Below are 27965 nucleotides of genomic sequence, written 5' to 3' on the forward strand. Positions count from 1 at the left end.
GCGGCCTTCTATTGGCTAAACTGGCCGTGCCGCGGCCGGGGCTGTTCCACAGGGTCATTCTGATTGGCTGACCCGTAGCCGGGCCGCTAGCGATTGGACCATACGAGGAGACAGCAAGTGCGGCTGCGCTCCGGGTGGGTGGACGCCGCTTTGTTGCCCGCGGGGGCTTGCGGTGGAAGTTCGGGGGGCTTAGGGGGTGACCGCTTCTCGGCACCCGCAGTCGCCGCCGTGGTCGACGCTTCGCTTGGTCGCCCGTAACTGAGCCCAGGAGCCGCGCCTTCAGCAGCCATGAGCGGCGGCGTGTACGGGGGAGGTGAGTCTCCGGACCCGCGCGCGCCCTTTTCGCATGTGGGCTCCGTAACCGCCGCCCCGCTCGGGACCCAGCGACCCGTCTTCCCGGAGCCCACCCGGGTTCGCGAGCCCCGGGCCCCGGGAACGGGCGCCTGCAAACTCTCGCGTACTTGCCTGTAGATTCCCCGCAGGTACTCGGGGTTGAGCGCCAACACGCGTGCAGAGGGAGGGTGCTTCTCTTCGGGGAGGTGGTGATGGAGGTGGGGTGCTTGCATGCATGCAGCAGGAGGAAGGGGAGGAGGAGGAGGAGGAGGAGGAGGAGGAGGAGGAAGACCTTGGGCCTGGAATTGACCCGGTTGTGGGGTGTCGGTTGTCTTCTCAGCCTCACCCCCCCCCCCCACGATTTCATTCTTTGTGGTGTTGGCCTGGGGGCTTGAGAACTTTCTCAAATTGGGTGGAGTGGAGTCAGCCCGTCCGAGGGATGACAGGGAGGATGGGGACAGGGAAGAGTGACTGCTGTAAACACGTGGAATCACGGTCTCGCATGCAATTTTTTTTTTAAAGAAATGCGGAGTTTCAAGCTGCAGCCAGAGTTTGCTTGTTTGTTCGTTTGGTTTTGGATGCCGACACGAAGCAGCGCTGTATATTTCGTGTGGTGGCCCGTGAGGATTGCTGCAGTTTTGGAAGTGGATCACTAGTAGATGAAAAGTAGATCAGAAGGAAGATTTTCAAAGTTCTTAGTTTAGGGAGGTTTGCTTTAGATTAGAGGCTCTTGTGAAGTGACATGCAGGCAGGCAGGCAGGCAGACACACACACACACACACACAGAAGGAAGTTTTTCAAAGTTCTTAGTTTAGGGAGGTTAGCTTTAGACTAGAGGCTCTTGTGAAGTGACATACAGACAGTCTCTGTCTCTGTCTCTCTCGCTCTCTATCTCTGTTTCTCTGTCTCTGCTGTCTCTCTCTCTCTCTCTCTCCTCCCCTCTCCTCTCTCTCTCTCTCTCTTCTCTGCTCTCTCTCTCTCTCTCAATCTCTCTCTCTCTCTCTCGTTTGCAGCTGTCCATTGTTTGCTTTGGTGAAAGCTTAGAGGCTTTTCCCTCCTTCTTCATCTGAAAAGTGCAATCCGGGCAAAAGATGCACTGATGTGCCGATACCGCAGTCAGTATAGCAGGGGTCTCAAACTCAATTTACCTGGGGCCGCAGGAGGCAAAGTCGGGGTGATCCTTGAGTACAAAGTCAATAGTAAGCCTTGAACATTGGGGATGTGTGACCCAAACAACTAAAACAAAACAAAAAAAGATTCCTCTAGGCCGCCAGTTTGAGACCCCTGGTAGGGTGTAGACCGATACTTGTGCTTTCTTACAGGGCGTTCTCTATTCACTGGAACGAAAGTAGAAATACAGGCTAAGACCCTAGAGATAGCGTCAAGGATGAGAGTGCCTGTTGCAGCAGGTGGCCCCAGCTCAAGATCATGCTCAGCCTGTCCCAGGATCACGCCCACTTTCAATAAACTTCCCCCAGCAGGCATAAAGGCACCCTAAAAGACAAAAAGCCAACAGCAAATAGGTACTACTAAGATTATCATCTGATTTCAATTGTACATGCTGTCAAGAATTGCTCTTAGTGCATCATATTTAATCAGTACATTATTTCATACTATGTACAGAAACAACTATGATGTTATTACTGTCCTTTTTTGTTTTTTGTTTGTTTGTTTGTTTGTTTTTTTGGGCCACACCTGAGGACACTCAGGGGTTACAACTTGCTAGGCGTTCAGAAATCGCTCCTGGCTTGGGAGACCATATGGGACGTGAGGGATTGAACCCATGTCCATCCTAGGTCAGCCGCGTGCAAGGCAAACGTCCTACCGCTGCGCTATCGCTCTGGCCCCTGTACTCATTTTTATTAAAGAAAACAGGTATAGATTTACTAACACCTTTTTCAGTAAAACCCTCTTCTAGTAAAGTAGATTCAGTATGAAATCCCAGCATGCTTGTGTGTTAAGTGCTCTAAAGATCTCTTACATAAAAAGCATTAAAAGTTACGAAAGTGCTTTGAATTAATTAATCACTTTTTATATTCTGGATTTATAATGGGTCATGTTTTCCAAAAAATTTACTATGAAAAACATCAAAGACCTCCCTAAAGTTTTGTGTAATTAGTAAATTCTTCAGTTTATTAAAATGACAATTATAATTAATTATTTTAAAATTATGGCTGTCATTTCTTAAAAAGCTATGTAAATTTTTTATTTTGGGAGGGGGGCCACACTTGATGATACACCAGAACTCTCTTCAGACTACTACTTTTGGTGATGCTTGGGGTATGAAGTAATGCTGTGATTTTTAAAATTAATTTTCTAGGCACCATGATATATATTTATGATAGTGTTTCATGCGTACAGTGTTCCAACAATAGTATGAACTTCCATCTACCAACCCTTCCAGGTTTCTTTCTCCCCTACTCCCTTTTTGTGCTTTTGGGCCAGACTCAGAAATGGTGGTGCTCTGTGCTTACCCCTGACTCTGCACTCAGGAATTACTCCTAGTGGTGCAGGATGGAACCTGGCCTGACTGCATGCAAGGCAAGTCCTGTACCCATGGTACTACAATCAGGCACCTCAGCCTGCCTCCTAAACTGGCATGTTTTTAAGTTTGGTGGTTGTAGTTTGGATTGAATGCTTTCTGTGTTGTTGGCTGTGTATAGAGATGCCATAGCTTTATATCACTGATAAGCCAGAAACCCCTGGCCCCTACTCTGTTGATACCTGCCATCTACCTTTTCTTACTTCCTCCTTTATTTTTTTTTATTGTTTTATTTTTATAATCTTGGATCAAGGGTAACCTAGAAGATTCTTCATACCGTGCATTCCCTTGTCTTGTTATTCTATGTATCACAGATCATGAGCTTATTTGGTATCTGTCCTTCTAACTTATATTACTTAACATGATATCCTCCAGTTTCATCCATGTTGCTATAAATTGCATGATTTCATCTTTCTTTGCAATTGTATAATATTCCATTATGTATAACATTTTTATTATCCTCACATCTGTTGTGGGACACCTAAGTTGATTTTATATCTTAGCTATTGTGCCAAGTTCTGTAGTGAATTATGGTGTGTATGTATGTCCTTTTGAATTAATGCTTTTGTGTCCTAGGGTAGAAATAAGAATTTCTGGGTCATGTGGCAGCTCTATTCTTACTTTTTGTTTTTGTTTTGGGTCACATCTGGCAGTGCTCAGTGGTTATTCTGGATCTGTGCTCAAAAGTCGCTCCTGGCAGGCTCTGGGAACCATATGGGATGTCAGGAATTGAATCGTTCTGAGTTGGCCGCGTGCCACTGCGCTGCACTGCCGCTGTGCTATTGCTCCGGCCCCTCTTATTTTTTAACTTTATTTAAAGAACATGCATCACAAAAAAAATGTATCACTTATTTGACAGTAATACATTTGTAATAAAAAAGAAAAAGAGTGAAAAAGAATAAGAAATAAAGAAAATAAAATTTAAAGTACAGTGACAAGCAAATTTGTGAAAATTACTATATCTCCAATGAGGTAATTAAGACATTGGCAGAAGGTTTAGTTAGCTCATGTTACTAGTGGACCATTCTGTTATTTCGTTTGTTTCCAAACATTAAGTGACCTCAGCTATATATTAACATATACATTGGTATGTCGCTATAGGGATGACAGCATCACATAAATTACATTGCCCAGGAATTGAGAGCACTTGTTACTGATACTGTGGCTTTTGTGAGGCGTGTTCTAAGCTGCCAGGTCTCCCCAAAGTAGGAGAGTGCAGGGGTGGGGGAGTTAAATGATACCAAACTTTCAGTGTCCACACTAATAAATAGGAGCATTGGCACAAATAAAATGGTAGTGTTTTAAAAGTATTGAGCTTTTCTTTTTTGGTGCTAGATACCTAGAGACAATGTTATACATTTGCTTAATATTATGTCAGCTTCAGCTTATTAGTCTATTATCCTATGAGGTAGTTTTCCCATTTAATTGATGAAGTATGTGTTCCTATTTTTTGATAAGGTTTTTGAATTTTTGGTTGTTGATCTTTTATTTTGTAATGCCACTTTATCACTTTATTAAAATATTACAAATAATCTTTATATTACATTTTTAAAATTGCTTTATTTAAGCACCATGTTTACAAAATTGCTTTTTGTTGGGTTTCAGCATTACAATGTACACCATCCTTCACCAGTGAGTGCATCCTTCCCATCACCAATTCCCTCCTACCTCTAACCCCCTCCTTGCTGTAAGGGCAGGCAATTTGCTTCCCTCTTCTCTGAACATAGGCTTTTTACCTTTCCTTTTATTGATGTGATAATTGCATTATTGATTGGCCTTTGTTCAATCCTTATGCTGCTGGGATGAATCTCAATTGTGTGAGCTTTTTGATACGTTTTTGGTTTCCATTTGCTAAGGTTTTGTTGAGAATTGGTTTGAAATTTTCTAGTCTTATATCTATTTGGGGTAGAGTGGTTTCATAAGCGCTATTAGGAAGGACTCCTGTATCTTCCAATATTTTGGAAGACCTTAAGGAACAAAGGAAGTAAGGCATTGAAGGTTTTATAGAACTCACTAGTGAACCCATCTGGCTGAGTGCTTTCTGTTCTGGGGGAGATTCTTAATTGCTGTTTCAATTTTCTTACTTGTGATTAGCCTGCTAATGTTTTCTATTACTTTCTCACATGCTCAGTTTTGGACAATTACATGATTCTATGAATCTGTCCATTTCTTCTAGGTTCTCTAGCTTCATAGTTTAATAAAGTTGTTCATACTAATCTCTCAATATCTTGAATTTCTGAGATGTCTATGATAATTTCTCCTCTTTCATCTTTGCTCTGACTTATTTGGGCATTTCTCTTTTTTCCTCTGAGTCGGCCAAAGGTTTATCTTGTTTTCTCTTTGTCTTCAGAGCTCCTAGCCTCATTGATTCTATGTATTCTGTGTTTTCCTGATTTCTAAATCATTGATTAGAAATCATTGCTCCAGTTTTAATTTTTTCTTCCTTCTACTTGTTTTGGGAATCATTTGTTATTCCTTCTTCAGCTGTTTTAAGACTTGTAGTTAGTTGGGGCCGGGCGGTGGCGCTGGAGGTAAGGTGCCTGCCTTGCCTGCGCTAGCCTAGGACGGACCGCGATTCGATCCCCCGGCGTCCCATATGGTCCCCCAAGAAGCCAGGAGCAACTTCTGAGCGCATAGCCAGGAGTAACCCCTGAGCGTCACAGGGTGTGGCCCAAAAACCAAAAAAAAAAAAAAAAAAAAAAGAAGACTTGTAGTTAGTTTTTTTTTATTTGAGCTTTTCTTCTTTTGTAATGTAAATCTATATTATTCTGAAGTTCCCCCTTAAGATAAGTTTTATGTTGGTAAACTGTTATACCTGTTTATGTTCAGTAATGACAAGATTTATTGATATTGTAACTATGTTCAGTAACTATGTTCAGTAATGACTAGCACAAGCAAGAAGGGCAGGGAGTGTAGACTAAACAGAAGCTATAAGGATGGTAGAAGAGGGAGAGAAAGGATGGCATGTACAGAAATGAGAGTACACGCTGGGTTTAGGAGACTACTTATAACTCAGTTATGCTTGTAAATGGAGTTAGAAGTGAGCTGCTGCCAGATTGTACTAGGTCTTGATATCAACTGACATAATGATTTGTATTTTATCTTGTAAATGGTGGGTAATTTTTCACTTTCTTTTTACTTAAGGAAATGTGTATTAAAATGTTCAGGGATGCCATTTTGAAAAATTACCTTGTAGCAATTTGAATCCAATTAAACAGAAGCAGAGAGAATTGAGCAGGAGTAGAAATGGAAGAGTGATACCTGTAGGAATTGGGAAATTGTAGTACCCTATTGTGGCAGAAGCTTGACTCACAGCAGTAGCAGTTGTATAAGAGAAGGGAATTTGAGATATTGAGCAGGAATATTTGACAGGCTTTGAAGATGGATATGAAATATGAAAAGGTATCCATGATTCTCAAGGTTTTGTCCTTATGATTGAGGTCATGAATCATGAAAAGTGATACTGAGAATGACGTCAGCAGTATTTTGGGGGGAGGGTGTTGGTGCTTTGAGAATTTGAGGCATCTGTGGGACATTGGATGGAGCTAGGGATTGATAGGCAGTAAGAACAGTGGAATATAGGAGAAGGTGAGATCTTGAGAGAGATTTGGCATAGGAATTAGTGGCATTGAAACTGAAGGAATAGATATTATTTAAAGGTAAGTAATCTAAATGTTACTCGTGTAACCTTTAGGAAAGTGATCCTAATATGGGATCCTGACCTCCCCAAGAAGGTGCCCTGGGTAGAACTAATTATAACTGTTTCCTTTTATAATCCTTTCATAATCATAAACTGTTTTCTTAGAAAGTTCAAAAACTTTCTAAGAAGGGAAACTTTCCTAAGTTTCCTAAACTGTTTGTAATGTATTGCTAGAACTGCCACAACAAAAGACCATGGGTAGGGTTGCTTAAACAACAACAAAATAATTCACAAATCTGGAAGTTAGAAGTCCCAAGCCAATGTGTTGGTAGAGTTGGGTTTTTATTTGTTTTGAGGGACCACAGCTATTTCTGCTTGAGTCTGTCTTCTTGTTCTCTGCTCAGGAATTCCTCCTGGAGGTAGTCAGGGGGCTGTAGGTGATGCTGAAGATCAGACTGGGGCTGTCAGCATGCCAGGCACCTTACCCTGTGCTGTCTCTGGTTCGACCAGTATTGGTTTTGATAGAGGCCCCTGACTGTGGGTTGGGTGGATGGGTTTGGATTTTGGTTTTATTTTTTTGTTTGCTTTTTCGGACACGCCCGGCAGTACTCAGAGCTTACTCCTTTCTCTGCACCAAGGGATCACTCCTAGCAAGTTAGCCATATGCAAGGCAAGGGCCCTACCTACTGTACTATCTCTCCAATTGCAAGTTGTTAATGTTAATTCATTGATTCTTTATAGATGAAGTTGGAGCCCTTGTTTTTGACATTGGATCCTATACTGTGAGAGCGGGTTATGCTGGTGAAGATTGTCCCAAAGTAAGTTTAAAGGAAAGAGTTGGTGGGGTAAGGACTGCTTTGTAGAATTGAATTCTTGAGGAAACAATGACCAAATATGGTAAAAGATGTTATTAGATAACTGGGGTGTGGGTGGCAGAGGTTATCCCTTGATAAAATTCAGTGTATTTGTATACTTGTATATCCTGTTTTTGACTTTTACAGGTGGATTTCCCCACAGCTATTGGAGTGGTAGTAGATAGAGATGATGGAAGCACACTGATGGAAATAGATGGCGATAAAGGCAAACAGGGTGGTCCCACATACTATATAGATACTAATGCCCTTCGTGTACCAAGGGAGAATGCAGAGGCCATTTCACCACTAAAAAATGGAATGGGTATGATGTTTCTTTCCTATGCTTTTTATTTTAGACTATACATTGTACATTTTAGATAAAAAGCAATTTGTAAGTTCAACATCAGCTGTTTTGTTGTTACTGTTTTTTTGTTTTTTTTTTTGCCACACCCAGTGATGCTCAGGGTTTACTTCTAGCTATGCACTCAGAAAATGCTCCTGGCTTGAGGGACCATATGGGACTCCAGGGGATTGAACCGAAGTTTGTCCTAGGTTTGTGCAGGCAAGGCAGTGCCTTAACCCTTGCATCACCATACTGGCCCCATTGTTGTTACTGTTTCTATCCTACAATCTGCTGTTCTGGGCATGCAGAATACAAAGATGCATAAGAAATATCATTTTCCTTAAGAAACTCTATAGGTAGAGGAGATAGATGTATGCATAAATATATTAGGGATAAGCTCACTAAGATAGCATTATTTTATAAGTAATGGGATTAGAGAAGAATCTGTCTTTGAGTGTCAGTGGTTGTTTCACCAAGGAAGTTGATTGATGATGAGAATTCAGCCTAACTTGAGAATGAGTGACAGTGTGTGAAGTAGGGAGTTGTTGAAAAGCATGTTTAAAATATCAGTTAGTGAGGCCGGAGAGATAGCATGGAGGTAAGGCATTTGCCTTTTATGCAGGAGGTCATCGGTTCGAATCCCGGCACCCCATAGGGTCCCCCGTGCCTGCCAGGAGCAGTTTCTGAGCCTGGAGCCAGGAATAACCCCTGAGCACTGCCGGGTGTGACCCAAAAACCATGAAAAAAAAAATCAGTTAGGGCCAGAGCAATAGTACAGCAAGTAGGGCACTTGTCTTTCATGCTGCTTACCTAGTTTTGATTCTTATATCCCATATCGTTCCTCAAGTCCTAAGCATCTCTAGATGTGCACATACCCCCCCCCCCCCAAAAAAAAAACACCAAAGAGAAAAAAATGTGTCAGTTAAATATGTCCACAATGTTGGCTCCATTGGGCTGGTTACATAAAGTCTACAAAGCAATCATAAAATATCTTGTTGACCAGGATGAGGGTGGATTAAACAGGTATTAAAAGGCTTACCCCACCAGAATTTAAACAGATGTGAACTGCCCCAGTTTTCCAGCTGGAAAAAATTATTGTAACAGCAACATGTAAGCTAGATGGGATAGAAGGAGGTATTAGAGACAAGAAAACCAATTAAATAGATGAGAGTTCAGATGAGAAACGAAGAGGGCTTAAATAGTAACACTGGTGATAAAGATCTGAGGTGGATTCAGAAATACCCAGGTGACAAATGACACTAAATATTTTGAGGGAGGGGCCGGCGAGGTGGCGCTAGAGGTAAGGTGTCTGTCTGCCTTGCAAGCGCTAGCCAAGGAAGGACTGCGGTTCGATTCCCCGGCGTCCCATATGGTCCCCCCAAGCCAGAGGCAATTTCTGAGCGCTTAGCCAGGAGTAACCCCTGAGCAACAAACGGTTGTGGCCCAAAAAACCAAAACATATTTTGAGGGAATGAAAAATAAAGTTTCCTAGAATTTTGGGAGAATGGGATGGACTAAATCAAAAGTACAATGCATTGAAATAGAAATAGATGGGGAAGAAGCAAGTTTTAGTCTTAAAAAAACAGGTGTATTGATAATATCTAAGGTCCTTCTTAGTTTCTGTTATCTGTAAATGGATTCAGAGGAGTCAGTATATATATTATAACTGGGGTCTACAGTGTATTATGTTGAAAGGTAGAATGTGAAATTTACAAAGGTAAAAGGAGGGTGTAAAGTGAAATAGAGAGCAAACTGGTACAGGCTTTTAAGAATCTCAGTGGAGTAACTCAGGATGTGCTTAATTCTTCCTCAGTAGTTTTGTTACTGTTTTGGGGCCACTGCTGATGGTGCTCAGGGTTTAGTCCTGACTCTGCTATCAGGGATCATTTGTGGTGCTTGGGGGACAATATGGGGTGCTGGGGACTGAACCTAGATTGGCCACATATAGGGCAAAGCACCCTACTTGCTGTACTATCACTTTGGTCCCTCTTCCTCAGTAGCTTATAAAAGCATGTGATGTGTGATTTATTCAGTACCTGGGTTTTCAAGGCCGACTAGTCATGTCCTTGCCTAGCATGTTCCAGATCTGACAGACACTCGACACTCTCAGAAGGGAAGAATGTGTTTAAACCGCATTATTTTTGCAGAAACTTACGCTCACAGTTTAATAAGTCTCATGTCACTATAAGAAACTTTGATTAATCAAGTTTTCAGGCACCAGGCCACAGTTTATCCTGTAGACAAGCCTTTCTCAGGTTAGTGATGCTACTTTGACTCTTCTGTATAGCAAGTAAATTAATTTGGTATTGGGCCCGGAGAGATAGCACAGCGGCATTTGCCTTGCAAGCAGCTGATCCAGGACCAAAGGTGGTTGGTTCGAATCTCAGTGTCCCATATGGTCCCCCGTGCCTGCCAGGAGCTATTTCTGAGCAGATAGCCAGGAGTGACCCCTGAGCAACGCCAGGTGTGGCCCCCCCAAAAAAATTAATTTGGTATTGTGTTTAAAGTGTTTGAACATAAGCAGAATGTTTAAAATCTTAAAAAAAAAAATATTTTTAAGATAGGGAGTTGTATTATGTTGCCAAGAAAGAGTATGGAATCTGAGAAGATTGTTGAGGAAAGGGTTCCTTCAGAAAACTTGTAGAGAAGAGACACCCCTTTAGGAGGATGAAAAGGAACAGTGAGCTGGGGGAGAGATGACGCAGGAGATTAGGTATTGCCTTGCATGCAACTGTGGTCTTACCAACACATGGGCTTCTAAGCATTAGGTGTGATGAGAAAGGGGGTAAGGCAGAGGGGGAGAAAGGGAGAGGACAGTTAGAGGGGATAGGTGAGAGGACAATTAAATTTGTAGGAAAAATTTCTGAAGACCTAAAGAAGAGGCATAGAAGTCCAGTGAATCTCTTTTCTCATCTATGCCAAGAAATGACGAAATTAAAACTAAAACTAATGATGAAATCCATTGATTCCAAGAAAGTACTTACTGATGGGACTGTTGATGTATGTTATACGAGCAGTGACTTTTCTTTTTTGACCTGTAGCAGATAAAATTTGTAAACTTTTTGTGGGGCCTGATGTGGGAAGAAGTGGGCCAACTCTCAGCTCTATCGGCCATTCCTGCCTTTGCTCAGGGTACCATGATTTGGGGAGTTGAACCAGAATGGTGGTCATTGTAGCCCACTGCAAAGCAAGAATAGGATAAGAGCAAATCTCCTATTCTATCTCTCCAGCTGCCAAAATGTTTAAAGTTTTGAGAGTTTATCATTTAGAGAGGTCAAGTGAGGTAATCAATGTGGAGACTACTGAAAATTATTAGTGACTTATTGTCAGTAGATTGTTTAGGTGGAAGCTAAATTGAAGATAAATTGTTCTCTACTGAGCATAGTAGTTTTTAAAGCGTGTCGTTTTTCAACAGCTACACAGACTTTTAATATTTATTGTCTAGTATTTCGGTATTTTAAGTCTGTAAGATACAGTGATTAAATTTGGGATAGGTCTGTGTTTTGTGATACTGTTAAAGTTGAGGTAACCAAAAAGAGGTTTTATATTTACAAGAAAATTGGGGTATTTACATTAAGTATGATGTGAGGTAGAGCTATAAAATAAGTAGGTTTTTATATTAAAATATTAGTACTAAATCATGGAAAAAGATTCTTATAACAACACTTTTAGGATTTTTTGGGGGGGAAGGGCTATTGTTTTTGGTCTATGCCAGTGGTTCTCAGGGCTTACTCATAGCTCTCTGCTCAGGGAGCATTTCTTGCAGGCTAAAGGAACCATATGGGGTGCTGGGGGCTGAGTCCAAGCAAGCTGTGTGCAAGGCAAGTGCCTTACTCACTGTACTATTGCTCTGCTTCAAAGCATGGTTTATTTATCTTCATATAAACATTGTTTTCAAGCTAATAAGTTAATCCTATAATTTAGTTGAAGATTGGGATAGTTTCCAAGCGATTTTGGATCATACCTACAAGATGCATGTCAAATCAGAAGCCAGCCTGCATCCTGTCCTCATGTCAGAGGCACCGGTGAGACGCTTTGTTTTCCAAATTCTTGGTTTTGGATTTTCTCCTTTAATTTCTGTTCGTTTGTTTGTTTTTCTTATTTGAGGAGGTTTCTGTTTCCTTTAAAAAGATTAAAGAACATTCATTTTCTTAAATTTGAAAATTAAGAAAGGGAATGATTTCTAAATACTATAATTTTTATAATTTCAGTAAAGGAATTATTCAAAAGACAGTATACCAAATTGGGTTCTGGTAGTTATTTATCTTAAATTATCTGGGGATGTTTTGAGCTGCTCTTATTTTTGTATATGAATTATGCCTTAAGGGCAATATATATACCCATGTTTCTAGAGACCAGGCAAGACTGTTGATTTCGGACTGAAATGATTAGACTTTCCTGAAAAACAGTTGATTCATAGTCAAAAGGGGACTTGCTTTATTATAGATTATAGACTACCCAATATTTTGTTATTAGAAACTTTGTAATAATCACATGGAGAATATGGGTCTTAAACATTCACTTATTTAGGTTTTTGGGCCAAACTTGGTGGTACTGAGGCTACTTGGGGTTCACTCCCAGTGGGACTTGCAGAACTATGTGGTGCCAGCGATCGAGCAGGATCCTCCTATAGGTCTCCGTACAAAGCATGCACTTCAGTTCATGGAGCCATCTCAGTACCCCAAAACTCATAGTTAAAGACTGAAGTGATAGCTCACAAAGCAATAGTGCATGTGTGCCCCAGTGCCATATACTTGGCATCCTATAGCCCTACAGAAACCATTGAGTAATAGCTCTGATCACTTACTCCCTGTGTGGCCTGGCTGAATAGCATAACATCACTGGGCCTCTGCACTCATTATCAGGCCCAAATTGCTGAAAGTGCACTGAGTCTCTGAACATTCCTTGGGGAGGACCCCTCAAATTTAAGATTTTTACTGCTAGATTCATTTTTTTATTTTACCTTTTTTGTTTGTTTGTTTTTGAGCCATATCCAGCAGCATTCAGGGATTACTACTGGCTCTGCACTCAGAAATCATTCCTGGCAGGCTTGGGGGACCATGCAAAGCAAACGCCCTATTGCTGTGCTATCACTCTAGCTCTTCATTCTGTTTTCATTTTTTCCTCTTCCACCCTCCTTTGGATATGGATGTGATGTCTGATGCGCATTTGGCTATGGTACTCATAGTTGGCCATGGTGCTTGCAGGGTGTTGCATCCTTGGATACAATGCCCAGATACACTGGTCTCAGGACTAGAAACCACAAACAGCAGTGCTGCAGAGATATACAGGTTTGAATAAGCTGGCTCCAGAGACTCTAGATTCACTCTTCATGTGATACTTTATCAGATAGAATCCCGTTTTTCTTTTACCTATAAACTGATTGCTAGAATATAGCAGACTATATATTTACTAACTTGTTATTAGATTATTTTAATTTATTAATGTACTTTGAAATAAAGTTTATAGAGAGATCGTATAGATTATTTGCCATTGTATTTCTATTTTTAATCTTTTATATCTGTTACGAGAGTACTAAACTAAATACTGGAATAAATCAACATGTTAGCTTTTAAACAACAAATAACTTGCATTTTTTTTAATCTCTCTTAAGTGGAATACTAGAGCCAAGAGAGAAAAGCTCACAGAGTTAATGTTCGAACACTATAACATCCCTGCGTTCTTCCTTTGCAAAACTGCAGTTTTGACAGCGTATCCTTGAAAAAGTACACTTTTCTCTAGAAGTAAATGTGACTACTAAAGATGATGCAGCCAGCCAGAACACCCGAGTCGACTCTTAATTGTTCAGAAATTTGTGTGTCTTTTAATCTTTAATGGTCTCAGGGATTTTTGTTTGGTTTCAGTTTGGGGGCACAGGCAGCAGTATTAAGTTAAAAAGCTCTTTGATAAGGGATCACTTTAGCACACACTTTAGGGACTCTTTGAAGTGCTGGGGATCAAACCTGGGTAGTTCACTTGCAAGAGAAGCACCTTACCTAGTGTGTTTTTTTTCTCCAGCCCTTTAGTATTATACTGAATGTATGAAGGGAAATGGGAAAGTAGCACACAAATTCAGTTTCTTAAATGCTTCTCAAATTGATATAAACCCTCTTTGCTTTGTTCCCAGAGATACGTAGTGATTGCATTGATTTTGACCACCTTAACAGCTGACTTTTTGGAAGCATCGTTCCAAGTTCCTCCTAGTACCGCCTCAAAGGCCCTACTTGTGGTCATTTGTGTCTGTGTCATTAGTACTTGATGCTCAGGTTACCGTTGTTAGGTTTTCTTAAATACAGTGAAACCACCTTTTATAATAAACCTTATCTTAGGACGTTGTCACTTTTTTCCTTAATGCTTTCAACCAGATTTGCTAATGGTCGTTCTACTGGGCTGATTTTGGATAGTGGAGCCACTCATACCACTGCAATTCCAGTCCACGATGGCTATGTGCTTCAGCAAGGTAAATGTGTTTAACCAAGGTGCCCTGAGTCAGTGTTAGCCAAAAAGAGGCAAAATAGTGAATGAGACTGTTGAAGTCTATCAGTTCCAAATGATGTTTTTTTTTTGGGTAGAATAAAAATAAATATGTTGGTATATAATGTATATTTCTAACTAATGCATGCTTCATTCTTGCTTTGAGGGATGGATCCGTTAATTGTACCTGAAAAAATTACTCATATACAAATGCATATGTTTGTCCTGAGGTATTTTATTTTAATATTCTTTTTTACCTTTTTTTAATCTGTGTCATAGGCATTGTGAAGTCACCTCTTGCTGGAGACTTTATTACTATGCAATGCAGAGAACTTTTCCAAGAAATGAATATAGAATTGATTCCTCCATATATGATCGCCTCAAAAGTAAGCTGTGATTAAGTATTGGGCGGGACAGTAAATTTATCCCCTAACTCTACTACGTCCATGGGTCAGCTCAGAAAACTCTTTTAGTGTATATTTTTGGTACTCAGGAAGCTGTTCGCGAAGGATCTCCAGCAAACTGGAAAAGAAAAGAGAAATTACCACAGGTTACAAGATCATGGCACAATTACATGTGTAATGTAAGTAACTCTTCTCTGTGAACGTATTGCAAGCTAAGTATTTAAATAGACTTAGACTATTTTTAAGCTTTTTATCTTTTTATGCTGTTTTACAAAAGAAATAGCATCTCTGGGGGAGGGGATGTTTCTTTTCTTTTTTGTTTTTGTTTGGGGGCCATACCCAGCAGTGTTCAGAAATTGTGGTTCTGCAGTTAGTGACCACTCCTGGCAGGCTCAGGGGACTTTTTGTGGTGTCAAGGTTGCATGTTTTTATAATTCAGTTATTAAAATCTTGCTTCTGAATACTAAACTTAACTTTATGGGGAAAAAGCTGCTCTTTTTGTTTTGTTTTGTTGTTGTTTTGTTTTGGGACCACACCCAGCGGTGATCAGGGGTTACTCCTGGCTTTGTGCTCAGAAATTGCTCCTGGCTCAGGGGACCATATGGGATGCTGGGATCAAACCCGGGTCTGTCCTGGGCCAGCCACGAGCAAGACAAACACACTACCGCTGTGCTACCACTCTGGCCCCAGAAAAAGCTGTTCCAAAGCAGGTTTTGTTACAAAGAACTGTGATACAAGAATTTCCCATTTTTCATCCTATCATTATATTACAAATATAGTAATTTAGGGGCCAGAGAGATAGCACAGTGGCATTTGCCTTGCAAGTAGCCGATCCAGGACCTAAGGTGGTTGGTTCGAATCCCGGCGTCCCATATGGTCCCCTGTGCCTGCCAGGAGCTATTTCTGAGCAGATAGCCAGGAGTAACCCCTGAGTGCTGCTGGATGTGGCCAAAAAAATATTGTAATTTAGATACTACTTAATTTTGTTCTAAGGCAAGTCTTTAGAATTGCATTTACCTATACTCAGTGCTTGCTGGAAAGGTTTTATTCCCCTGAAGTGAGTTATTAACCCAGTTATTGTGCAGTGCCATTGAGAAAGTTATTTTAAATATAATGTTATAAAAGTATTGATTCCCTATTATGCTGAGTGAAATAAGTCAGAGGGAGAGAGATAGACACAGAATAGTTTCACTCATCTATGAGTTTTAAGAAAAATGAAAGACATTTTTCCAATAATCCTCAGAGAATTAAAAAGAGGAGGGTTGGAAGATCCAGCTCATGACATGGAGCTCACCACAAAGAGTGGTGAGTGCCTGTATCTCCTAGGCCAAGGGAATTCCCTCTATATTATCCCCAGTAGTTACTGTGCCTATGCAGGGGAAAAAGAAAGAAAAGGAAAATAAAGACACAAAATAATCATTTTTCCACATATATATTTATTGATTGATTGATTGTTTTTTTGATGCTTTATTTTGGTATAGATATTGAAGTTGATGTCTCCTTTTTTATTTTATTTTATCTTATCTTTTTCTTTCTTTTTGCATTTCGGCATGATTTGATTTCAGAATTGAGACTATTGTGTGGTGCCTGTCTTTATTGCTGTAGTGCTCACTGGATGTTTAATTTGACATTTATTTTTGTATTGTTATGGTGTTTCAATTACCTTTTTCATGTCCTCTCTCAAACTGAGGTTGATAGCCACTGGAAGGACTCCGCCCATTTTCAGCATATTTTAATTAAAAAATATTTTTTCTTATTCTTTACCCCATTCTACTGCTTTTATCTCCCTCAAACAAAACCACATAACTCGATTTATCTAGGTTAACCTCTCAAAGAGAGGGAGAAACAAGGGAGGGCACCAAGACCAAACAGATAAATGATCACTGATAGTAAGTTAGACAAAGAGGGGACCACCTACTCTAGCAGCCTGGGGGGTGATGGTGGTTGCAGGAAGGGAACGGGGAAGGGGGGAGGACAAATTTGGTGGTGGGTATTCCCCTGATTCAATGTTAATATGTACCTAAAATACTAATGTGAAAGATATATAAGCCACTATGATCAAAATAAAAAGAAAGTGGGGAGTGCAGTTAGAGAAATAACTACACTGAGAACTTTCATAACAATGTGAAAGAATGAGGGAAGTGGTAAGCCTGTCTAGAGTACAGGCGGGGTTAGGGTAGGGAAGAGGGAGATTTGGGACATTGGTGATGGAATTGTTGCACCGGTGAAGGGAGTTGTTCTTTACACGACTGAAACCCAACTACTATCATATTTGTAATCAAGGTGTTTAAATAAAGATATTAAAAAAACTATTGATTCTACACACAAGTCTTAATACCTATTCTTAACCTTTTCTTCTTTTCTCTTTTTGTAATCTGTAGTGTGTTATCCAGGATTTTCAAGCTTCAGTACTTCAAGTTTCAGATTCGACTTATGATGAGCAGTATGTATTATTTTGTCTGTAGGACTGGTAACAAACAGCACTTTAAGATCTTTAATTTTTTTTTTTTTTAAAAACTGTACAGGGGCCAGAGAGATGGCATGGAGGTAAGGTGTTTGCCTTGCATGTAGAAGGTCGGTGGTTCGAATCCCAGCATCCCATATGGTCCCCTGAGCCTGCCAGGAGTGGTTTCTTAGTGTAGAGCCAGGAGTGACCCCTCAGTGCTGCTGGGTGTGGCCCCCCCCAAAAAAAAACCAAAACCAAAACAAAATACAACTGTACAGTTTATAAATGTGAAAGAAATAGATGTGTTTAAAGAAAAGCAAAATGTGTTTAAAGGTAGATGATTCTGGACTATTTATTCTGTTGCTCAGCAGTAATGCTTATTGCATGTTCTGGGGTTAATTCCAAGGAGCACAAAAATGAAATAAATAAATTATAGAGTTGGGAAGAGATTTGGGAAGTGCTTTAATCATGCTTAGAATGTTTGAGTTCTTGGGTTCAATAGGGAAGATTAATTCCTGCAAACCCTAGTACCAAATGACTTCACACAAGCCAGCATCCTGGGGAGTGTTACCAGGCCAGGCTTTATTTCCTAGTTTTGATCCCTGGCATCTCATATGGTTCCCCCTAGGTGTCATTCTTCAGTGCAGAGCCTGGAGTAACCCCTCAGCATCAGGAGGATTAAAAACCTAAAAAAAATTATGTTAAGAAATGCAGGACTTAAATGAAAATTTGTGTTTTTATTTTTTTATTTTATTTTAATTTTATTTTTTTTTGGTTTTTGAGCCATACCCAGCAGTGCTCAGGGGTTACTTCTAGCTCTGCACTCAGAAATCACTCTTGGTAGGCTTGGGGGACCATATTAGATGCCATGAATCAAACCTGGTTTTGTCCTGGGTCCATCCTGGTTCAGACGCATGCAAGGCAAACGCCCTATTGCTGTATCTCTCCAGCCCAGATCTGTGATTTTATAAATTCTTTATTTTATTGTCAATTTTACCTTTAGGCCTATTTAAAAATAAGCCTAACCTTATTTGTGATGGGAAGGGTGTAAGGGAGGTGTGGACGTGGGAGCACATATCTAGCAGTGCTCGTGGCTAATTCCTGGCAAGGTGCAAAGGACCCATATGTGCTGCTGGCAATCAAATCCAGATCAGCAAGCACCTTACTCACCTCTTCAACACCTAGCTTTAATTTTTGTTGACTTTTATTTGCAGTTTTGAAATTTTTGCTACTTTGTTTAAAGTATTTCATGGTATCTTGTGTTGTATTTAAAATCTTTTAATGCCTGTGAGACAAAACTTTCCAAAAATAGTAATTCTAAGGAGTAATTCCTGACTGTAGAGTGAGGAATTAGCCATGAACAACTAACTCCAGGTTTGTCCCCAAACCAAACCTAAAAAGAAATCCAAATTCTTAGCATTCTGAAGCCTTTTGCTATTTGTAGAATTATCCAGTGCTTTTTTCAGAGAAATTGGGGCTTGGGGATGGGGAACAAGAACAAATAATCAAGAATATGAATTTGTTATGGAGCCAAAAGTAAAATTATGACATTTTCAGGACTCAAACTAGTTCTGTGAAATAATTTAGTTGTTTTTGTTTTTGTGCCACACTCAGTGGTGCTCAGGAGTTACTCTTAGCTCTGCACTCAGGAATCAGTCACTTCTGGAAGTATTCAGGAAACCATATGGTATGTTAGGGATCGAACCTGGGTCTGCTGCATGTAAGGCAAACACCCTTCCCACTGCACTAATTTCTAGCCCTGTAGTTTATTCTTGAAAGGATGTTTTCACCACTTGTTCAGTTTTTTCTCCTCCACTTGTCTGCCTTGTTCCCCCACTCACACCTCATGATGATCCCATTCAGTCAGAAATGGCCAGATTGTCGTCAGTCCCCTGCTTCTAAAGTGAATTACTGAAGTGGGAACTAAAAGAATGAACATAAAAGGGAACTCTTAGAACAAGATTATTCTAGACCCTCAGAAAAAATAGTAGGGCATTATTTCAACAAGAAGCAACCATTTTGGACTGGGTACCCCAGCTTCCATAGAAATGAAGGGAAGAACTGACGGGGACTATAACAGGCCAAAGACCAATGGAGGGGCTAGGGTGATAGTATGGTGGGCAGTGTCAAGAGCAACCCCTGAGCATTGCCAGTGTGCCCCAAAACAAAAAACAAAGAAACAAAATTTACCAAAATTAGTATAGACAAGGTCGAATGTCCTTGCCCCAAACTGAAGGCAGTTTTTCCACATTTACTCTTCTCCCCCAAGCCTAACGTTTATTTTGTAGGTTGTAGACAATATACCTTGGGGGGCCAGCCGAGGAGGGAATTTTATTCTTTATTCTGGTTCTGCTGGTCTGGAATTCACACTTCCTAAAAACACACTTCTCCGTTCTTTCTCTATTAAATTCCCTTGCTACTACGAAGCCAAGACAGTTAACTTTGAGGACATGAGTCCATCATCTTCCAAACTGCCAGCTCATTGCCAATAAAACCCTTTCCCAATCTGTCCTGAAAAAGAGAAACGAAAGAAAAATGCTGAGTATTGGAGCAGTGTTGATGCTCCGGTGGCAGGTATGGTGCAGTGACATATTCCTAAAACAAATAGATAACATTTGTAAATCATGCTGGTCAAATAAAAGTAAGAAGAATTGAGAAAGGACCTTTTAAAAATAAAATACTAAATGGTAACATTTTATGATATCTTAGTTCTGGTCTCTTACAAGTTGATGGAAGATTCCTTAGTGTTTTGATGAGGATGATCTTGGTCTTTTGTTTATTATTGTTCACTGTCTTTCCAGAGTAGCTGCACAGATGCCAACAGTTCATTATGAGTTCCCCAATGGCTACAATTGTGACTTCGGTGCAGAACGATTAAAGATTCCTGAGGGATTATTTGACCCTTCCAACGTAAAGGTATGAAAGGCTGTTTCATAATTAGTTTAGCTTTGGGCTGGGAGATGACTGAAGCACAAGGGTTCTTTTTGCCTGCAGGACCCCCTTGTTCGATCCCTGGTACCACATGGTCTCCTGAAAACTGCCAGGGGTGGCACCCTCCTGAACCCCCCAACCTCTAGCATCTCTCCAGTAATAGTCCCCAAGCACCATTGGTGTGGGTCAAAAGCGAGCAAAAGAAGAAAACGTAATTAGTTTGGCTTTTCTTTATGTATGTAAATATATACAACCTAAATAAGAGTACATTGTCTTTAGGTGTGCTTGAAGCTGCTTGAAGTTGTTACTATTTTCTTTTGTTGTAGGGATTATCAGGAAATACGATGTTGGGAGTCAGTCATGTTGTCACGACAAGCGTTGGGATGTGTGATATTGATATCAGACCTGTAAGTGCCAGTCTACCCTTTTGTATAAAGGTATTTTTAAAGGTGAAGAAATCATTGTTTGGCACACATGTGCTCCTTGGACCCATGTGTCAGTATTTTACTCGGTTGCTGTTGGCCCCCACACAGTCCTCAAACATGTCTCCCACGTCTTTCCTCTTGAGATGTGGACTTTCTTGCTTTTATTCTGGACTCTCTACCTTTGGAAAAGCCTGCGCTCTCTCTTGAGTGTATTAATTTCTCCCTCTTATCTTCTTTCCCTTCAGTACTTTCAAATGAGGCCTGTTTTTACTTCAAAAAAGAAAAAGAAACCATTACATAAATGACAGTTTTAGCCATTAACTTTGGAGTTCATTTAAACCAGAATGTGGCCTCCAAAGACAAATTTATGTGTATATGTATAGGACTTGAAGAGGAAAAGCAGAACTCGAGATCTATGGTGGTGTCTAGTACATTTAAATTCTAATACATAAAAATGTAGAATTCAGATTTTAAGTTCACTGACACATTGTAAGTGTAACTAGTAGTTACTGTTTGGCTGGTGCTAGTCTTCTGATTTCCAAAATATGACAAACCAGTGCTGTTTTTATTTCTCAGGTAGGTGTAATTAAAATTATGTAATTTTTAGGTGTGGCTTTTATTTCAGATAATTTTTTAAATAGATTTTGTGTTTTGTTGATCTTTATTTTTTAAATGGAAGTATAATTGTCATGACATTTTTAGATATGCAACATAATATTTGTACATGTTGGTAAATGATTGTTACAGTAAATTGGTTACCATTTCACCATGTATAGTTACAAAAAGATTTTTTCTTGGAAAGAGAACTTTTTAAGCTTTAATCTCTTAGCAACTTCTTAATATGTAATAAAAATATGTAATATGTAAAAAAAAGTTATAAGGCTATGCATATTTTTCTTGGACTTTTATAACTAGAAGTATATACTTTATTTTGTCAAGTATGCTATTACAGAATACCTAGATTCAGATTGTAGCCAGCATACTGCCTTGGTTTTCATTTGTTTAGAAAAGAGTGGTAATAGCTAAGAGTATATAAAAAACATTATTCAACAAAGACTGATGTCAAAATCATAAATGTTCATATAATTGTAAACTTGTTATTAAACTTCAGTGATAAGTGAGGAAGTGGAGGGGAGGGAGAAAGGGAAAACGGAGGGAATATACCATTTCCTCTTAAGCCACCACTGTCATGACCATTCTATCCAAATTTTTTGATTTAGTATAACTGCCTTAGGTTTATGATTCTTAAGTTTTTGTGCATATTATCAGGGGCCCTCAAACTTTTTAAACAGGGGGCCAGTTCACTGTCCCTCAGACCATTGGAGGGTCTGACTATAGTAAAAACAAAACTTATGAACGAATTCTTATGCACACTTCATAGATCTTATTTTGCAATGAAGAAACAAAACAGATACAAATACAATATGTGGCCCGCGGGCCATAGTGTGAGGACCACTGTATCATCTGAAGTATTTTTAACTAGTGAAAACTTTGTCTGGATCCTGACACCTGAGGGCTTTATTTCATTGTTCTCAGGCAATGGTAGTTTCAAAACTCTCTAAATGAGTGAAATGTGCAGCATAATGGGAACCATGGGATTAAGCTACCAAATCTGTGGTGAGGGAAAAGTAAAAGTAAATAGGGACAATGTAGTCCATATTTTGTTTTCTGTGTAGTTGCATATAAAACAGTTGGGAGCATTTGGTACTCAGTTCTTTCTCTTTTCTCCAAGGGTCTCTATGGGAGTGTGATTGTAGCAGGAGGAAACACGCTAATACAGAGCTTCACTGACAGACTGAACAGAGAGCTCTCCCAGAAAACTCCCCCCGTGAGTTCTCTTTTTTTCTTTCTTTGTCATTTCAGTGGATCCTCACCGATGGTTATTTTTATAAAGTTCATATCTCACATATACCTGTTATAGCGTTACCTAATTTGAATAACTTTTAATTGCTCTTATTTTTCTGATTATATCTTTTAGTTAATCTGAACGCTATTTGAACTGATAAGAACAGATACTACACTTGATCTTAGCCAAAAGACCGAGAAGTGATTGAATGCTATTTGAGTCTGAATTTCTTTATTGGTTACATACTTCCATGCTTAGAGTTCACCAAGCTTTGGGGAGATAAAATGCAATTTCTGCCTACCAATGAATGGCTCAGTGTGCAGGGATGAGTAGACCTGTGGAAATATGTGCATTAGAGGGAGGTGAATTAGGCAGTCTTGGAACACTGAGGAACACATACTTAGTGCCAAGAATTATCTGAAGCTGTTTGATTAAAATATAGTTTAGCTGGTTTGTAATTAATAAGAGTAGAACTCAGGTGCAGGGGCACTGTAAGTCAAAGATGTGAAGATGGCATTTTCCAGTAGTTCAACCGAGGTGGCTTCAGGGCTGTCTGGAGTGGGAGTGCTAGCCAGCTGCAGAGTTGGATGGTCTGTGAGTTTCCTAGGCTTCTGAAACAAATAGCTGCAAGCCAGATGTCTCACAGCAGCAGAGATTGAGTCTCAATTCCTGAAGCTTGTAGTCCAAAATCAACATGTCTGTAAACCTGTTTCCCTCTAAACTGCTAAAGAGAGAATCATCCAGACTCTGTTTTCCAGCCTTTTCCCAACTGTAGGCCCCCTTTTACCTTGATTCCTTCCTGTGGCCCTCAGTCTTGTGGCCCCTATTTTCACATTTACATGATTTGCATCTTCCTGACTCTGCTTAGAGAAATGCTTCTCCCTTCTATATCCTCTTCTTAGCATTTGACACTTAGCCAACAATCCTTGATATTTCTTGAAATGCAGCTATTGCCCTTCATTCTTTTGGGGGTCATAATAGGGGGATTGTGCATTTTGGTGCCATATCTGACCAAGCTCAAGACCCACCTCTGGTTCTCTGTTTAGCAGTGACACTTGGTGGTACTTGGGGAGTCATGGGTACTGCTAGGAATTCAGACTTGCCAGCTACATGCAATGCAAGCATGTTAACTCGTTTCTCTCCAGATTCATTTCATTCTTTCTGTTATTCTTTCAAAAGACTTGGTGTTGATGTGCCATCCTACTCCAGTTTGACCTCATCTTACACATATGTGTGTAAGATGACACCCAGCTATTAACCCAAAACAAAGGCATTCTCCCAATTTCCTCTTCACTTTTTAACTTTTCCTTTTCACCCTATGATATGTAAAGCCCACTTAGATCACTTGACCTTCCCCCTCCTCGTAGATTGGTATCATTTTAAGATGGCAGGGAGATACCACAAGGCGAAAAGCCACTGATTCCATAATTCTTTCCTGACTGGCTTGGTTTATAAATTCTTTGCCACTACCTGCTTCAGACCTTTTCCTGGGGTTGGAGATACGTTGTGTGGGGAATTTATTTTATATATAAAATATATACACATATATATGTATGTGTAAGATATATATATTTTGTCTACACCAGTGGTACTTATGGATAAGTCAGTCTTCTCAGTGCTCTGAGGACCATATAGGGTGCTAGGGGTTAAGTCCAGGTTGGTCATCTCTTAAGGCAAACACCCTGCCCAGATCTAAGTTTTTAGCCCCTCATCTTATGTTTTCTGCAGAGGCCTGTATTTGTCACATTCACAGGTACCAGGGATTAGAAAGAACTTTAGCATATCTCTTTGGGGATACAACCCAATCTACAACATATACTAGATCATACTATTTATTAATAGCAAAGTTACAAGACAAAAATTTAGGAAATTTTTTTGTTTGGGACCACACTCGGTACTGTTTAGGATTCACTCCTGGTAGGGATGATATGGGGTTCTGGGGATCAAACCCAGTTCAGCTGCATGCAAGGTAAGTGTCCTACCTGCTGTACTATTTCTCCATTCCAGCATTCAGTAAAATACCGCCTTTTCTACTCTGGAGAGGCCCATGTTCTATCTTGGACATGTATCTCTTTTTTTCCCTGACATCTAAATTTCTTTCAACAAAAACAAGTTTGCTTTGGGACCTGGAGAGATAGTATAGAGAGTAGGGTGCTTGCCTTGAAGGAATCCCACCCAGATTTAATTTCTGGCACCCCATATGCTCCCTGAGCCCTGCCAATAGTAAGCCCTAAGCCCCAAGCATCTAAACCAAAACCAATTTAGCTTCAGTTAAAAATAAATTTTATTAGAATACTTAAGAGTTCCTTGGTTTATTTTTAAAAGATCACTGGGTGTATTTTGAGAATTCTAAAAGGTAGAAGCCAGTTTGAAGAGAAGGTGATTTATGTGGTATATTATTAATACAATCGTAACCATTTCAGAACGTCTATCAGTTTGTCTTTTTGTAAGGTGTTCTGTATTAAATGCTACATTGGGAGTTACGTAGGCCCTAGTAGTATATGTATACTTTATGTATTTGATAAGTCTATTTTCTTATTTGAAGGAATGTTTTGCATGTGTCCCATTTTTATAATTGTTAAGTACTGGTATAGGCACAAGTTTACACCTACCATATATTTATTTCTTAGCAATCTGATCTGGAATGTGCCTTAAATATAGCAAGATTACATGAAAAGTCTCAGAATAATAAAGACATATGTGATCAAGGTCTACACTAGCATGGTTAGATAATATTCTTGGCCTTTAAGAAGCAGTTAAGGGGGGCTGGTGAGGTGGCGCTAGAGGTAAGGTGTCTGCTTTGCAACCGCTAGCCAAGGAAGGACCGTGGTTCGATCCCCCAGCATCCCATATGGTCCCCCCAAGCCAGGGACAATTTCTGAGCACTTAGCCAGGAGTAACCCCTGAGCATCAAATGGGTGTGGCCAAAAAACCCCAGAAAAAAACAAACCAAAAAAAAGCAGTTAAGGGACCAGAGAGATAGCACAGTGGCGTTTGCCTTGCAAGCAGCCGATCCAGGACCTAAGGTGGTTGGTTCGAATCCCAGTGTCCCACATGGTCCCCTGTGCCTGCCAGTAGTTATTTCTGAGCAGATAGCCAGGAGTAACCCCTGAGCACCACCGGGTGTGGCCCAAAAAACAAAAACAAAAAAATAAGAAGCAGTTCAAATGAGCAGGAGACAAATTCCACAGTAATAGGTATTGGCCAGTTTCTCACCTACAAAACCAGTTTCATCCCCTGTGCTTGGGTCACCCGTCCCCTCATACAGTAGTATAATTATATGTATAGTGGGTTTTTCCGGGGGGAGCACACCTGGTTACGCTTGGGGGTTTTTCTTGGCTATGCGCTCAGAAATCGCTCCTGGCTTAGGGGGCCAATGGATCACTGTTGTGGGGATCAAACCGCGGTCTGTCCTAGGCTAGCGCATGCAAGGCAGACGACTTACCACTCCGTGCCATTGCTCCAGCCCTATATGTATAGTGTTTTAATAGTCTGACTTGGAGTGTACTAAGCAGTATTCATCAAAATAAGTCATCAAAATAAGATTTTCAGACACTTTTGTTTTGTTTCGTTTTTGGATCACACTTGGCAGCGCTTGGGTTACTCCTGGTTCTGTGCCCAGAAATCACACCTGGCTGACTCAGGATCATATGGGATGCCGGGATTCAAACTTGGGTCAGCTGTGTGCAAGGTGTAAATGCTCCACCGCTGTGCTCTCTCTCCAACCCCGTGAGAAACCTTTGTTTTGATTATACTAATTCTTACTCTTCTCTTCATTTTAGAGTATGCGGTTGAAATTGATTGCAAATAACACAACAGTGGAACGAAGGTTTAGTTCATGGATTGGTGGATCCATTCTAGCTTCTTTGGTTAGTAGATAAACAACTTGCAAAATGTTTGGGGTTTTTTGTATTGGTTTTTCTCTTATGGAGGTACTGGGAATTGAACCTCGATGTCACACATGTAAGGCAAGTAAGTACTCTATTGTTGGGCCACATACTTGGCCTCCAAAGATTCTTATTATCATTATATATTGCATGTACCATATGTAGTGAAATTAATTCAGTGCTTTCGTTTATCATAACTATCAAATTATAACCTACTACTAAGTTTTACATGTTCCAGTTTGACATAATGCTTCATTGCCTTATAGAAGATATTGATCAATTTAATCCATATTTCTCTTTGAACTTATTCATGCCTTTTCTACTAATCCTGTCATTGGTACTGGTTAGGACTTCCCATAGAACAATTAAGTCATTCCTTAGATTCTGGTTGTTAGCTGGCTGTTGGTGAAGAAGAAACTAGAAATTGGTTTTGGGGGCAAATAGTATAATCATGGTACCACCACATTTTGCATGTTACTTAGATTTATTTCTACTTTGAACCAGAATAAAAGATGTACTCTGGCCTTGGAACATTTTCCTTTCACCTCTGAGTTGTCAAAGCAACTATCATAAAATGCTAAACGGTTTCTAGCTAGTAAAGGTGTTTTTCTATACTACTTGTTAATATTGTTTCCAATCTAATAGCTCACAGCTCAAAGCTAGATTTTACTCGTATGGTAGTATAAGGAGGATTTTCCCTACTTAGGTGCCCTATTATTAGTGTAGTTCAGGCTTCTTCCCCCCCTGACCAAATTTTCTTCTTTCACTTTATTTGGTATAGTGTTGTATTCTTACAAAATTTGATGCATATATCTGATGAGCATTTTCTAAATCTAAATGTTAACATTAATCAGATGGTAGAATATCTCTTCTGTACTCTGATCAAGCTTTCCCAGCAGTTTTCGTTAGGCCCAGAGAATATAGTTGAGCAGTAGAGCTCATACCATGCATATATGAGGCCCCGGCTTTGAGCCCAAACATAAAAGGATTTCTGTTGTTGGCATCAAGCCATTGTCACAGCTAAACTCCATTTTCTTTTCACAGTGATTGCCTAAGTCTTTGTAACAGGAAAGACAAAAATTTATAGTAATTTTTTAGAACCTTAGGCTAGGCAAAGACTAAAGACTGTTGTCTGGTATTCTGGAGGACAGAAATAACAAAGTAGTGTATTTTCTGGAGGAGAAACTTAAGAGCGGTTCAGTGATTAGAAGTATACTATTGGGCCGGAGAGATAGCATGGAGGTAGGGCGTTTACCTTTCATGCAGAAGGTCATCAGTTCGAATCCCGGCGTCCCATATGGTCCCCTGTGCATGCCAGGAGCAATTTCTGAGCACGAAGCCAGGAAAAACCCCTGAGCACTGCCGGGTGTGACCCAAAAACCACAAAAAAAAAAAAAGAAGTATACTATTATCACTTTCCCTGAGATGGTACAGTGGGTAGGGACTTGTTTGGCACGTGGTTCACCAGGGTTGATCCTACCTAGCTAGTAAAAATGCTACCTGAATCTCTAGCACTTCATAAAGTCCCCCTGAGCAGAGCCAGGAATAAGCCCCAGGTACTATATGTGGCCCCAAAACAAACCAAAAAATAATAATAATAAGGAAAAATAAAGATTAAGGAGTGGTGAAAATTAAAGATGTTAAAGTTCTTTTCAATTGAAAAGTTAGGGACAATAATACATGAATTTTTCTTTTCATTTTTCAGGGTACCTTTCAGCAGATGTGGATTTCCAAACAAGAATATGAAGAAGGAGGGAAGCAATGTGTAGAAAGGAAATGCCCTTAAAGAATCCCCAAATCTCTACCTTCCTCCTTTATCACCTTACTTTTCATAGCTTTA

At 40.0% G+C, this 27965-nt stretch overlaps 1 protein-coding gene and 1 pseudogene across 1 annotated transcript; one reads left to right on the forward strand and one right to left on the reverse strand.

The window, feature by feature from the left end:
• The first annotated feature begins 161 nt into the window (after positions 1 to 161).
• ACTL6A (actin like 6A) lies at positions 162 to 27954 on the forward strand. Its single transcript, XM_049775866.1, has 14 exons — positions 162 to 313; positions 7257 to 7333; positions 7517 to 7691; positions 11637 to 11737; positions 13327 to 13424; positions 14078 to 14172; positions 14466 to 14572; positions 14680 to 14769; positions 16972 to 17033; positions 19838 to 19952; positions 20294 to 20374; positions 22125 to 22220; positions 26021 to 26107; positions 27831 to 27954. The coding sequence occupies exons 1-14, from the start codon at positions 289 to 291 to the stop codon at positions 27909 to 27911; spliced, it is 1290 nt and encodes a 429-aa protein (XP_049631823.1). The 5' UTR covers positions 162 to 288; the 3' UTR covers positions 27912 to 27954.
• LOC126012775 (uncharacterized) lies at positions 22310 to 22443 on the reverse strand (annotated as a pseudogene).
• Positions 27955 to 27965: the final 11 nt, after the last annotated feature.

Source organism: Suncus etruscus, chromosome 6 (genome assembly GCF_024139225.1).
Source record: "Suncus etruscus isolate mSunEtr1 chromosome 6, mSunEtr1.pri.cur, whole genome shotgun sequence".
In the NCBI taxonomy this organism is placed as follows: domain Eukaryota; kingdom Metazoa; phylum Chordata; class Mammalia; order Eulipotyphla; family Soricidae; genus Suncus; species Suncus etruscus.

Excerpts from the sequence above, each read along its gene's own strand:
- ACTL6A (XM_049775866.1), top strand. The coding sequence starts at position 289 with ATGAGCGGCGGCGTGTACGGGGGAG. Across the intron at positions 14,173-14,465 it reads TGGCTATGTGCTTCAGCAAG|GCATTGTGAAGTCACCTCTT; the intron begins GTAAATGTGTTT and ends TCTGTGTCATAG. Across the intron at positions 14,573-14,679 it reads CATATATGATCGCCTCAAAA|GAAGCTGTTCGCGAAGGATC; the intron begins GTAAGCTGTGAT and ends TTTGGTACTCAG.